This window comes from Engystomops pustulosus, chromosome 3 (assembly GCF_040894005.1).
Source record: "Engystomops pustulosus chromosome 3, aEngPut4.maternal, whole genome shotgun sequence".
Taxonomy (NCBI): Eukaryota; Metazoa; Chordata; class Amphibia; order Anura; family Leptodactylidae; genus Engystomops; species Engystomops pustulosus.
In genome coordinates this window covers 136,704,092-136,718,799 of record NC_092413.1, presented here as the reverse complement: position 1 = coordinate 136,718,799, position 14,708 = coordinate 136,704,092, and the positions used below count along the sequence as shown (strand labels likewise).

At 40.5% G+C, this 14,708-nt stretch overlaps 1 protein-coding gene across 1 annotated transcript in view; it reads right to left on the bottom strand.

The window, feature by feature from the left end:
- COL21A1 (collagen type XXI alpha 1 chain) overlaps window positions 1-14,708 on the bottom strand; it is a 235,518-nt gene that overhangs the window by 112,402 nt on the left and 108,408 nt on the right. Inside the window, exon 5 of the mRNA XM_072142258.1 lies at window positions 4,917-5,468. Within this exon, the coding sequence (XP_071998359.1) occupies window positions 4,917-5,468 (552 nt within the window). The remainder of the gene's footprint in view (window positions 1-4,916; window positions 5,469-14,708) is intronic.

Here is a 14,708-nt window from a genome sequence, read left to right as displayed (position 1 = left end):
TAAGAAAACAAAGGTGGTCAGGCTGCAGCAGGCCATCGTAAAATATGGACCTATGGGGTGCAGCAGACCTGTGTAATTTAACCACATGGCTGCTGAAAGTGTCACACTTTGTACAGAATTGTCAGAAGTGACATTTAGCTACTCACAGGTGATGATCATCTCCATCAGGTATAAAAGTGCACTGATTCTCCAGGCCATCACTTGCAGCTCATCTGTGAGCCTAAAGACACTACACTACACTTACACTATAGTGTCACCTGAATAACACTGTGCTCCTAAGCAATATAATATATACCCCTCACACCACAACTGACCACACTGTGCCCCCGCATACATCATTTATACCCCTCACACCATCACACCACAACTGACCACACTGTACCCCACATATATCATATATACCTCTCACACCACAACTGACCACACTGTACCCCCCACATATATCATATACACCCCTTACACCACAACTGACCACACTGTGTCCCCCACATATATCATATATAACCCTCACACCACCACTGACAACACTGTGCCCCACATATATCATATATACCCCTCACACCACAACTGACCACACTGTGCCCCCACATTATCATATACCCCTCACACCACAACTGACCACACTGTGCTCTCACATATATCATATCTATCTATATATATATATATATATATATATATATATACAGGCAACCATTACAGCTCCACTTCCTGCACTGTGAGGAGACTGTGTATAAAGCCACGCCCCTTTCCCGGAGGCTCCGCCCCCTCCCGTGACATCACTGCTGCACGGAGCAGCTCCAATAAGATGTGGTGTGTGCTGAGCGGTGCCGGCCTGCGCGCTGTACACCATACCTGTGTGCTCCGGACCCTCAGCTCAGAGGCAGCGCTGCTGCTGCACTGCCTCTGCGTGTTAATAGTACCCGCATCAATTATAGGATGTGGGTACTATTGATTACAGTTATAGGAAGTCCGAGGAGGGGGAGAGGAGACCGGCCCCAGACAGAGGAGATCGGCCCTGTCCAGTCAGAAACCGACCGGCCCACCGGGAGAATTCCCGGTGAGTAAAATGGCCAGTCTGCCCCTGCATATACACCATAAATCAATAAGTCAATTTAGTTTAACCCCATAGCGCAATAAGACGTACCTGTACGTTTTATTGCGCATGGGGTAGTATGAAGAGGGTTCACGGGCTGAGCCCTCTTCATACACGCCGGGTGCTTGCTTCACAATGAAGCAAGCACCCGTCGCTAACACCCGCGATCGGTGCTTGTACCGATCGCGGGTGTTAACCCTTTCATCGCCGCCAGCAAAGCTGCCGGCGGCATTAACGAGCCGGCGGCGCGTGGGCGCCGCCATCTTGGCTCCGATCGCCGCTCCCCGTGACGTCATCGGGGAGCGGCGATCCGTTACCATGACAGCCTCGGATCACACAATGATCCGAGGCTATCATGTTTTAGTCCATCTATTACAATGTGCGATCTGCACATTGTAATAGATGGTGTGCAAAATCCCCATATACTGCCATATTGTAGTATTAGCAGTATATGGTAGGATCAATCAGACAACCTAGGGTTAAAGTACCCTAGGGAGTCTGAAAAATAGTAAAAAATTTTAATAAAAAAAACTAAAAAATAAAAAATTATATTAAAAAAACCTAAAAATTCAAATCACCCCCCTTTCCCTAGAACTGATATAAATATAAATAAACAGTAAAAATCATAAACACATTAGGTATCACCGCGTCCGAAAATGCCCGATCTATCAAAATATAAGAATGTTTTTTTACTGCGTTTAACCCCGTAACAGAAAATAGTGCCCAAAGTCGCAAATGGCATTTTTTTGCCATTTTGAAAAATATAAAAAATTCAATAAAAAGTGATCAAAAGGTCGTACAATTCTAAAAATAGAAGCATTGAAAATGTCATCAAAAGTCGCAAAAAATTACACCACCCACAGCTCCATACACCAAAGTATGAAAAAGTTATTAGCGCAAGAAGATGGCAAAATGAAGAATTTTTTTTTGTACAGGAGGTTTTAATTTTTGTAAATGTATGAAAACATTATAAAACCTATACAAATTTGGTATCCATGTGATCGTATTGACCCGATGAATAAATTAGACATGTCATTTGGAGCACACAGTGAAAGACGTAAAATCCACGCCCACAAGAAAACAGCGCAAATGCGTTTTTTCACCATTTTCACTGCATTCAGATTTTTTTTCCCGCTTCCCAGTATATGGCATAGACAATTAAATGCCATCACTAAGAAGTGCAATTTGTTACGCAGAAAACAAGCCATCACACAGCTCTCTACATGGAAAAATAAAAAAGTTATAGATTTTTGAAGGTGGGGTGTGAAAAATAAAGACGCAAAAACGAAAAAGGGCCTGGTCCTTAAGGGGTTAAGGACACCTGTCATCAGGTCTCTGTCACTAGCCCTGTCACCACTTCCTGTTGGATTTTATTTTTTTGATACCAGAGAGTCTTATTTGGTACATCCTTTTGTCTAGTAGTTAGTTGATGTGTACATGGTATATGTTACCAGCTTATTTGTACTTTAGGCTTTCTATGCCGCTTAAAGCCAATTTCTACCTACTGGAGCCGCTCACAAGGATTCCATCCAAGCCTTTATCTAATCAGTTCATAAATTAATCATTCTAAAATCATATTTTCTTTATTATGTAAATGAGGCAGGGCACATGAAGAGAGAAAGCGATATCACCCCAATTACCCCTCTCCTCCCCCTGCTCATGTCTGTGTGTAATGTATAGTAAAGCATTGCTAATGTTTGTGCTTTATCTGCTGACATGCTCTCTCCTCCTTTACATATGTGAGAGACAGAGACAGCAGCTACACAAGTGCCTGACATGTTGTGTCCTCCCACATATGGCTGCATCCTGGAGCAGTTGTATTTCATACACACACAGGCTGCAGGGGGTGTGGCCACCAGCACCAGGAAGTACATAGAGGAGCCAGCACCAGGAGTATCACAACATTATACAGGATGTCATAGATGTGTATAGGAGTATCTCATACACACACAGGCTGCAGGGAGCGTGGCCGCCAGCACCAGGAAGCACATAGAGGAGCCAACAACAGGAGTGTCACATCATTATACAAGCTGTCAGTCATGTGTACAGGAGTATCTCATACACACACAGGCTGCAGGGGACATAGCAGCCAGAACCAGAAGGCACATAATGGAGCCTGGACAATGAGTGTCACATCATTATACAAGCTGTCTTTCTTGTGTACAGAAGTATCTCATACACACACAGGCTGCAGAGAGCATGGCAGCCAGAACCAGGAAGCATATATAGGAGCCAGCACCAGGAGTGTCACTTCATTATACAGGCTGTCAGTCATGTGTATAGGAGTATCTCATACACACACAGGCTGTAGGGGACATGGCAGCCAGAACCAGAGGGCACATAGTGGAGCCAGCACCAGGAGTGTCACATCATTATACAAGCTGTCTTTCATGTGTATAGGAGTATCTCATACACACACTGGCTGCAGAGGACATGGCAGCCAGAACCACGAAGCATATAGAGGAGCCAGAACCAGGAGTGTCACATCATTATACAGGCTGTCAGTCATGTGTATAGGAGTATCTCATACACACACAGGCTGCAGGGGACATGGCAGCCAGAACCAGAAGGCACATAGTGGAGCCAGCAGCAGGAGTGTCACATCATTATACAAGCTGTCTTTCATGTGTATAGGAGTATCTCATACAGACACTGGCTGCAGAGGACATGGCAGCCAGAACCAGGAAGCACATAGAGGAGCCTGCACCAGGAGTGTCACATCATTATACAGGCTATCAGTAATGTGTATAGGAGTATCTCATACATACAGGCTGCAGGGGGCATGGCCACCAGCACCAAGAAGCACATAGAGGAGCCAGCACTAGGAGTGTCACATCATTATACAGTCTGTCAGTCAAGCATGGGGGTGTGGCTGTGCCTCCCACTCATAAATAAACTGGACTGCTGAATATGATAATGTTTCATTGGATCTCTCTTAGGTCATTTGCATACAGCCTTCGGACCTAATTATTTAAGTTTACAAGCTGGGACAATGAAGGGATAGGGGCAATGCTTTCTAATTGCATTTTATGAAAATATATTTAGTTTTGGGGGTTAATTTGCCTGCCAGGACCTGAATCAAAACAGTAAAGGCACGGACAAGTAACAATATCAAACATATGGCCATATAAATTAAGAAAGCCTCATTCAATTATATGTGCCCCTCCCATGTGGAGTAAACCATTCAGCCTGTGGATTATATTGTTGGAGGTAAGCAAGTCTTCACCTTCAAATAACACTTGCTGTTTATTTATGGAAGTGATCTACATAAATAGTCAATATTTTTTTAAATGTGAACCAAAAGTAACCATTTTGGCATGTAAGAGATTAAAAAACATCCTCATAGTCTTTATTAATTATGGTAAGCAATACAAATACGACTGGACATAATATATATGAAATTAAATTTAGGTTGTCCATCAAAATATTTGGTGAACATATTAGGAAGAGGCCTTATGGTATCAAGATAGATAGATAGAAAAAAAGACCAAAGGGACATTGCTGTCAATATCAAAAATGGGTGCCAGTCAGCAAAGCCAGGTTAAAGCACCAGATCCTATACTTCAGAATAAAGTGAGGTATATTCCTTTATCTATATTTCTGCTTACAAGAAAGAACCTTTGCCTAACTTTTTTGTAAGCTGGAACATAGCTTAGGAATAAACCTCACTTGTTTTTTTCAATGATTTTTGGAATGCTGCCATTTATTCAAAAGTATTGGATAGATAGACAGAATAATATAATAAAAAAGATATACTATCAATCAGAGTAAAATATTGTAAAATAATAACGCAAGTTTTAGCAAGAAATTAATTCAATATTACCTTCACAGAGCTTTTGCTTCATAATTTCCCGTATTCTAGAGATTGCAATGTAATCTTCAACATAGAAAACATATGTCGATGATGGCTTATTAGCTATTGCTCTTAGTTCACTTTCTTCAATCTCTGAGCCTACACCAATGGCAAAAAGAGTAATTTTATTTCTTCTTGCTTCTTCTGCTATGTACTTGACATCGTCTTGAGATTTGCCATCAGTTAAGACAATGGCAATCTTGGTTAGAATCCGCATAGACCTAGCAAACAGATTGTCTACAGCAAATTGAATTGCATTTCCAGTTCGTGTGTTCCCCCCTAGATATTCAATAGCTTGCATTCGCTCAATTAGATCATTACTTGACTCATGACGGCCAAGAGGGATTTCAAGAACTGGATAGTCACTGTATTGCACTACTCCAACTTGAGTAAACTTTGGTCCAATATAAAAATTGCTTGTGATGTTAACAACCCATTTTTTAAGTATTTCAAAATTTTCTGGTCCCACACTCCATGAGCCATCTAGTATGAAAACCAAGTCATTTGGAGCAGTCCTGCAACCTATTGAAAAAGAAAATGGCAGTATTACATAATGTATTAAAATATTCTTTTTACCATGTTAACCAGTGGTTAAAAAGTTGAAAGTCCTCAGTTGATGATACCTTTTATTGGCTAACTAAAAAGGTGATGACAATGTCAAGCTTTCAAGACTACTCAGGTCTCTTCATCGGGCATGGTATAGAAAACAAATTTATACACAAATGTACACAGTAAGGCTATGGTTGGTGAAACAAGTGTCCCTTGATTGAGATCTGGTCCACGGCAGTGATGACCCCATTACTTCTGATGAATAGATTCCTTAAGAGTCATGAAAAGACATACATCCATGTGACACATTCATCACTGTTTTGCGAGTGTCAAATGTTTTCATAAACTTTAAAATCTTCAATCTTGTGATTAGAGCTGTACAAAGAACAGGAAGATCTGTCCTGTCTTTTATGGTATGATGATGAGAGTTCTCCTTGTTTCACCAACATGTAGGCCTCCAGTAGGACATCTAGTACACACAATACAATAGACCACATTGTTCGAGGTGTAGATGAAGGTAATCTGCCGGAGAGAAGCATCCTGGTCACCATTGATGTGGAATCCTTATATTATAATATCTCACATCTTGGAGGCCTGCCATATCTTCCTGGAAAGCATAGAGGACCCTCACTCACGTAATTCATGCTAACTACTTTTCATTTGGTGACAATATGTACTTACAGCAAACCAGAACAGCAATGGAGAGTAAAATTGCACAACAATATGCCAATCTTTTCACGGGTAAACTGGAGAATAACTGTCTGTCCACCTGCATCACAAGACCTCTGGCCTACTATCGGTTAATTGATGACATCCTAATTATCTGGGCTCATTGTGAACCATCAATCTCATCCTCAAGTATTCATTAACTGAAATTCATTTTCTGGAATCGGTCATCAAAATATATAACAATCAGATTGAAACATCACTTTACCACAGACCAATTGACCACCCAACATACCTCAGATGGGACAGTTTCCATCCCAAACACATAAAAAACTCAATTGTATACAGTTATACCACATATGCTCCAACACCACTGACAGGGACAAACACCTTAACAGCCTTCGAAAAACATTTTAAAATCAGTTATATCATCCAAGCACCATTGTAAATCAAATTGACAGAGCCACACATATCCCAAGAAGTCATCTCCTCCAATAATAGTCAAAAAGAGAGAACCACTGGGCACCCCCTGGTACAATCCACATCTTGAAAGGGAATTGCACGCAAATTTCCAGACCCCACTCTTCTCTGCTAGTTCCCAATCTAAATAATATAGAGGCCTATATGTTGGTGAAACAGGGAAGCAACTGAGAACAAGAATGTAATCTCACCATCAAACTATAAAATAAAATAGTACAGCTCTTGCTGTTCCCAAACACTTTTGCAGCCCTGGCCACAAGACTGAATATTATAAAGTCCTTGTTTAAAAGACAATTTCAAATCTCAGGGAGAAAGGAGGGTCTGGGAGTATAAGTTTATGACAACATTTGACACTCTTAGAACAGGGATTAATGTGTCACGTGGATTTATGACTTTTTTGACTCTTAAGGAATCTTTCACCAGACCAGGTGGGGTCATCACTGCCAAGGACCAGATCTCAATCAAGGGACAATAAACATCTCACTCCCCAAGTGATTACTATTTATCTGTCTCTTCCCACTTTAGAAACATGTTAACTGCTGTCTAATGAGCACATACTGTCAAACTGTACATTGGACTCAAAGATGATAGACCATTGGTTTTTTGGCCAACTCACAAAATACAAACACATTCAGAGACTCTTTGAAGTTGTCAAGGAAACTGCAAAAAAATTCTTTAAAGAAATCCCATTAGCAACTGTTATAAAATGTCTGTTTTTCTTCCAAAAAAAGTTGTGGAGGTAAAGTTGAGACAGTTTGTGATATTACAGGAGGAACAGGGGTATTGTAGAAAGGACAGTACTCACCAGTATCCTGTTGAAATTCATCTCTTCTTTATTATAGAAAAAAACAATAGGACATTCAAGGGAGGGAGTGGGGGTGTGATGCTCACAGAGCGGCAGCGGTCGTTTCGCACTGCTCGCGCTTCTTCCGGTCTCTGTGCATAGTGACTAAAACCCTTGGGGGGGGGGGTCGGGTGGTTGAAGCTAACAGATAAAGTGCACCGCACCTGTAGATTCTATCATGCACCATCTCATAAGTGTCACCCTATGAAGTACACCAAACACATAACACATATATAATAAAGGTTAAGACTTACCCTGGTCCACAACCACTCAACCAATTGTTCGGTTTCATCCCCCAAGGAGCAGGTCAGACCTAGGGAAAACAGATGGCGGTCCCGACCCTTACAAGGTCTCCCACATGGGGTAAATCACCTGACTCAGTCCCCGCCTGCCAAACTCCTTGATCACATTACGGGATACCATGAAACCGGGCATAGCGTGATCACATTGCGGAACTGTTGGCATAATATGAGGCTGGAAATACGATGAGCAGGTTATAGGGACCAAACAGCCAATACGAAGCCAATAGATCCTGGCCGAAGAGTGTCATCAAAAGATTCTAAAGTCTATTTTATCATTTTAACCCACCGGTCCCATAGCATCAGAGTGCAGTATTCAGGATTTTTTTTTATAACCTCAATACCAGCAAATTTTAATGTTTCTTTGTTCCCTCCATGCACTTCTCCAATCTGTTGTATCAGGTGAGGGGCCCCTACACCTGTTTCAATGGATTTAAGATGTTCTCTTATCCTCAGGTATAGGCTCCTGATGGTCTTCCCAATATAATATCTATGGTAGTTACCTATTAGAACGTACACTACAAAAATGGTCTTACAATGTATTAAGCTTCTGACCTCTACCTTTAGGCCCCCAAATTCCACTACCCTTTCGCCTGAGTTGTACGGACAGCACTTACACCTCCCGAATCTAAAATTTCCTATGAAAGGGTTTCTTTCTAGCCAATTATAGTTCTGTCTAGAATTGTATGAGCTTCTATCTAATTCCAACCTAATCGTCTTACCCTTCTGAAGCTGACTAATGGGCCTCCATTGGCTATTTTCGCTAGATCTTTATCAGTTTGTGATATTACATATGAAATGCAATACACCTAATCATGGCAAAGAAACACCTCAGAAGCAAACTACATCAGCAATAATTAACCATTGTAATAAAGATAAAATATGTAAATCCCCTCAAAAGCAGACAGTCCATTTTTGTGTCTGCTGTACTATGATTATAAACCATTAAAATAACCTAAATTCCACCCTTAGGTGGATCCAAGTGAGATCCCAGTAAAACTCCAATATCCAACATTTCACTAGGAATACAAGCCCCAGTGGTTCATGTGTTTGATCAAAAGAGCTACTCATAAACTCTATAAAGTATTTAGTAATAAATATTATTGGAATATTCGTAAGATCCAGAAAAAATGATTAAACCAGCCCCAGGGTGGGGCTATTGTTGTGATGAATGGAACAGATTATATTAATAAGATCCATAGCCAATTGTCTGGTACACATGTATACAGAAAACTTGAATATAATCCCAGGACCATGCTTGCTAAGAGTAATACTAGATCACTATTTAACTAAACAGGTCATCGACCAGAAAACATTTGATTTTCTCTTCAACAAAAATCCTACAATCCCTGCAATATACATACTCCCAAAAATACATAATAGATTGGACAAACCACCGGGATGACCAAATGTGACCTACATAAATTAACTTCTATCTCCCTTGTCTACATTCCTCGAAAAAATACTTACCGCCTTGACACTGGCGATCATCTTCTATCACTGATTAGGGACATTAGCTCTATTTCCCCAATGCATTACTGGACCCTTGGGCTGTTTCATCACTTTGAACATGAGAAAGGTATTTAGGACATGACAGAACTTTTAAATGCTACTGCTTACCCTTCAGAAGTCAATCAATTCTGCATTGACTTGCTGACACAAATTCTCAAAGAAAATGTTTTATGATTTTAGGATTCTTTTTTCTTACAGAGAAGGGGGACCGCCATGGGTTCCAATGTGGCAGTCTTCACTACTCTAGCTTTAATGCTGATCCTTGTAAAAAAGCTCTTCCTACCTCTCAGATTCTTACACTGAACTGTCTAGGGAGTGATAGGAGCAAAAGCAGCAAGAAAATTGACTAAACCTGCAGAGTAAGGGGTTAAAAATAATTGACTAGATTGACATGAGTAGGGATTAACTCCTCTGAGACCGCCTGCTGACTTTAGATGTCAGAAGGCGCAGGTTTCAAGTCTGCAGCGTCTTTAGACGTCGCTGTAGTCCTCTACTACCCTCGGCGCTAGCCGTGTCAGAGACATCCGGAGGCACTAGGCTCCATAGACACATGGCCACTGGCTCCATAGACTCGGCGGTCATGTGACTGCCGCGTCTAAAGGGGTAAAACAGAGCTGCTGGGTCTAATAAGACCCAGTACAGCTCTGATCAGCACAGGTGGTCATTTCCCCTGTAACCGAGGCTCTTATAGATGCCTCAGTTACAGGGCAAAACTTTTAAAAGAGAGAAAATAAAGTAAAAAAAAGTGAAATGATGACCTTATGGGGGACATATAAAGTAAAAACACACACACAAAAACTATTAATAAATATTCATAAAAATACATTGACATTTCCCCATACATTGATTCTTCAAAAAACATCGCCATAGTCGCCCCTTTTGCCCAAGACTATACATATTATATATCAAAATGACTGAAACAAAATAGGGAATTCATTAATAATGTTCATTTTGAGTTAATTTGAAAAATAAAAAAAAGTACTATAATTTACAAAAAAAAAGCCTTTTTTCCTATTTTAACCCCAAATACAAATAAATAGGAAAGAAAAGTTTGAACTTTTATTACCTTTTAAACTAGCTCTATGTGTCCCGAAAAAAAAAATGTTATGGCCCTTAAACCAGCTCAAATACGAAAATTCACTAAAAATGTTCGGTCACTAGAGGCTTTTTAGGCGGTGTCACTAAGGGGTTTAAATTTGAGAACTTTCTATCATGGGTCAACCCATTTCAGGGATTTTCAGATTCTGTTCTCATTGTTCTAACTGTTGGGACTCCCAGTTGCTGGAAACAGTATAGGGCATAAGTTTCTCATGTGGTAGTTTTGTGGCTTTAAATGAAACACCGGAAAGAATGGATGTCTCAAGGCATCTAAACAAGTTGTTTTAGATATTATTTGATATGCACTCGGATTTTATTAATTGAGATACTCTTTAAAGGTTTAAGGCAACCCCCCTGAAGCCTGTGCAGCAAAACATGTTCATAATTATACACGGCCATGTCTGAACTTGTCTGCCTACACATTTTCTATTATAAAGCACTGTACTAAGTTTAATGCACACTTTCATAGAAAAAGATGCTGGAGGTCATAAGTCAATTTAAAAAAATAATATTGTGTACTTGGGAATGTTATAGATGAAAAGATAGAATGATTAATACCTTAATTAAGGCATGATTTATGTTTTATAATTATAAATAATTTTATTGCAATTTATCATTTTCCCAAACATTTATATTATCTCCTTAATCCTTGTAGTATCTGTAATGTCGTGTAATTAATTTTCTTATAACCTTCACAATAACCAATTCTTTAAGGGACAAATCTGGAAGTAGGAATTTTAAAAATCCTTCAAATAATCTATCTTTTCTCTTGTACATTGATAACGCTTGTGGAGCCCTTTCAATGATTTAATATAAATGTAATCAATATTCAAATGCAAACCATATACAATATAATTGTGGTGGGGTAACAGCTATAATGTTTTGAAGATATTCTTAGATCTAATGTAGTTTTCATTGGACTCCTTCAACTTTCATTTTGACATAGTGTAGCTTTCTTTTGCCTTACCCTTGGTAATGTTTGTTGCATTGGTACATGGATCAGATTATACTGGTATCTGTCAATGTATTTACTCCTCATCAAGCTACTGGGTAACACCTAGCTTTAAAACTTCAGCACCTGTTGCTTCTACAGTTGAGATGCCTACATGGCAATATTCCCAAATTTGCTACCAAGCCAGTAATATGTCTGATCTTTAACTATGTTCCTTAAAGTTATCTCTTCTATACCGTATTTTTTGGATTATAAGGCGCACCATCAATAAATGCCTGCTAAAACATCTAGGTTCATATACAGGCAGTCCCCGGGTTACATACAAGATAGGGTCTGTAGGTTTGTTCTTAAGTTGGATTTGTATGTAAGTCGGAACTGTATATTTTATCATTGTAATCCCAGCCAGAACTTTTTTGGTCTCTGTGACAATTGGATTTTAAAAATGTTGGGTTGTCATAAGAATCAATATTAACACTAAATCTTCATTACAGACACCTGTGATAACTGTTACAGCTGATCATTGTAGCTTAGGACTAAAGTACAATAAATTACCAATATCCAGAGGTCCGTTTGTAACTATAGGTCGTCTGTAAGTCGAGTGTTCTTAAGTAGGGGACCGCCTGTATACAGCGCACCAGATTAGAAGGCGCACCAGATTAGAAGGATGAATGACCAGCAGGTGGCAGACACAGTTCAAGGCAGCTGCAGTTCCAGGCAAACGTGTCTCCAGTGCACAGAGCTCAGATCTCAGAGGTATGGGCTGTTAGGGGTTAATGTTGAAAGGGTTATGCTCCAGGGGCTAAGCCAGGGGCGGACTGGCTATATGACCCACCGGTGGGCCGATTAGTCTGGGACTGGTCTGGGGCCAGTCCGTGGCTGGTGGGGCCGGTCGAAAAAAAAAACATCTACTCACCTTTCAGACGTTCCCCAGAAGCTCAGCTGATACTGTCCGGCTGGCAGTGACAGCTCCGTGTGTGTGGTTTATTCATTTAATAAGCTGGGCTAGCTGTATAAAGTGAGAGGGGAGGGTGCAGCCTGGCTCTTTTCTGGGGAGGGGCTGGCTGTATACTGGGGGGACTCGCTGGCCATATACTGCGGGTGGAGGGCTTTCTGGCTGTATACTGGGGTGTGTCTGGCTATGTACAGGGGGGCTGGCTGTATACTGGGGGAACTGGTTGGCTATATACAGGGTGGGATGACTGTATACTGCAGGGGGCTGTTTGGATATATATAGGGGGGCTGGCTGTATGCTGGGGGGCTGTTTGGCTATATACAGTGGGGGCTGGCTGTATACTGGGGGGATGTTTGGCTATATACAGGGGGGCTGCCTGTATATTGGGCAGGATGTTTGGCTATATACAAAGGGGCTGGCTGTATCCTGGGGGAGCTGTTTGGCTATATACAGGGGCTGGCAATATACTGGGGGGAGGCTAGCTCTAAAAAGGGTGCTGGCTGGCATTGGTATATGGCATAGTAGGGTAGGGGGCAGTATTATAGTAGTTATATTCTTGTATATAGGGGCCAGTATTATAGTAACCATATTCCCGTACCTAGGGGGCAGTATTATAGTAGTTATATTCTTGTTCATAGGGGGCAGTATTATAGTAGTTATATTCTTGTTCATAGAGGGCAGTATTATAGTAGTTATATTCCTGTACATAGGGGGCAGTATTATAGTAAGTATATTCTTGAACATAGGGGGCAGTATTATAGTAGTTATATGCTTGTTTAATGGAGAAGGTATTGTAGTAGTTTTTTTCTTTGTATATATAAGTCAGTATTACGTTGTAATCTTTTAAAAAAGAAGCTTTATTCCTGTATACGGGAGGCTGTATGAGTCTCTTTCTCTGCACTGTACATGTTGATTTAGACCATCTATAAACAGTTTGTAGTTTAGTAACTCCACCCACATCACATGGTCATGCCTACTTGTTTTGACCCTAACCACAGAATGGGGCCACTTTTGCATTTTGTTCCAGGGCCACTTTAAATTCCCAGTCCGCCCCTGGGTTAAGCTGTCTCCCTCTGCCCCTTCTCTTTCCCTACTCAGGCAGGTTGTTAGTCCTGTGGGGTTCCCTGTGTCCCCCACTCTTTCCCATGTTACAGGGCTGGCAGGTATAGGGGTAAAATTGCTTACTCAGACGGCCGATGAGGATTGCTGCGTGGATTATGGCGCTGGTGGTACTGCCGGCCCTGCCAGTGCGGGGTATTATGCCCGGTGAACAGCTTGGGCTCGTGCAGGATATTGCTGGTGTGGATCTCTTAAACACTCTTAAACGTTATACAGTATGGTTCATATATAGGGTGCACTGGACTATAAGGTGCACCTTTGATTTTTGAGAAAATCAAAGGATTTTTTGTGCGCCTTATAGTCCGAAAAATTTGGTACTTAATTGTAAAGATGTCAGTTTCATTGTTGACCTTGGATCGTCCTGTACTTGTTTTATCCAATCAGGGCTGACAATATCAGACTGTGCTGTGATGCACTCCCAACTCGTAGGTCAATAAATATATAAAGAAAGGTCAAAATTAAATGTGTGTTAATAAAAATAAGGTGAAATTTATTATATCCCCAGAGGAATGTCAAAAAAAGCATAAGGGGAGGAAGAAAATTGCAATTAAAATAGCATCAATATGAAGATTAGAAGATCATATAAATAATGATAAAATGTGGTTCTACTGTAGGAGGACAAAACAGGTCACCTTGCAAGTGGTTATAAAACTGTGGCCATTTAAGAGGATTCTAGTCAATGGTCCATTTTGAATAAAAAAGCCTTTGCTAACAAACCCAGCATCACTTACAGGAGGGCTACATTTCTGCATAACATACTGACCAAAAATAGGTGAATATGTTCTTTTCTTTATCATAGGTCTTCAAATCTGAAAATATGAGATGTCTCTGCTGTATAAACAATGCACAAAGGATAAACCATTTCACTGTCAAGATGGAGAAAGACTCTCCTTAAGAAGATGTTTACAAGAATATTGAGTCTTAAAGGCTGGCCATGCATGGTCTTCTGAGAATACCAATTAAGGAATATAAAAAAAAAGTATTTCAGTATTGGAAGAAGCTAGTTCCACAACTTGATTGCTATTTGTAATGTAGGTACTACTCTCCGTTGATGCTAGGCATCATCCTCTGTTAGTGCATGGATCAGTATATCTTTAATTTTATTAGTCTCATCTAGGTATGTATGCTCTAATGAGTAGCCACCTTTTAGCACTTATTTGCCAAATTAAATGCAGAATACAATGTAGAAACAATATGCAAGTATGTCTCAAATATAAGCCTCATGTGAGCCTGAAAAGGTGGTCTTCCATGCAGTGTAGGGTCAATATATTAGGTGAGAATAAACTGGATA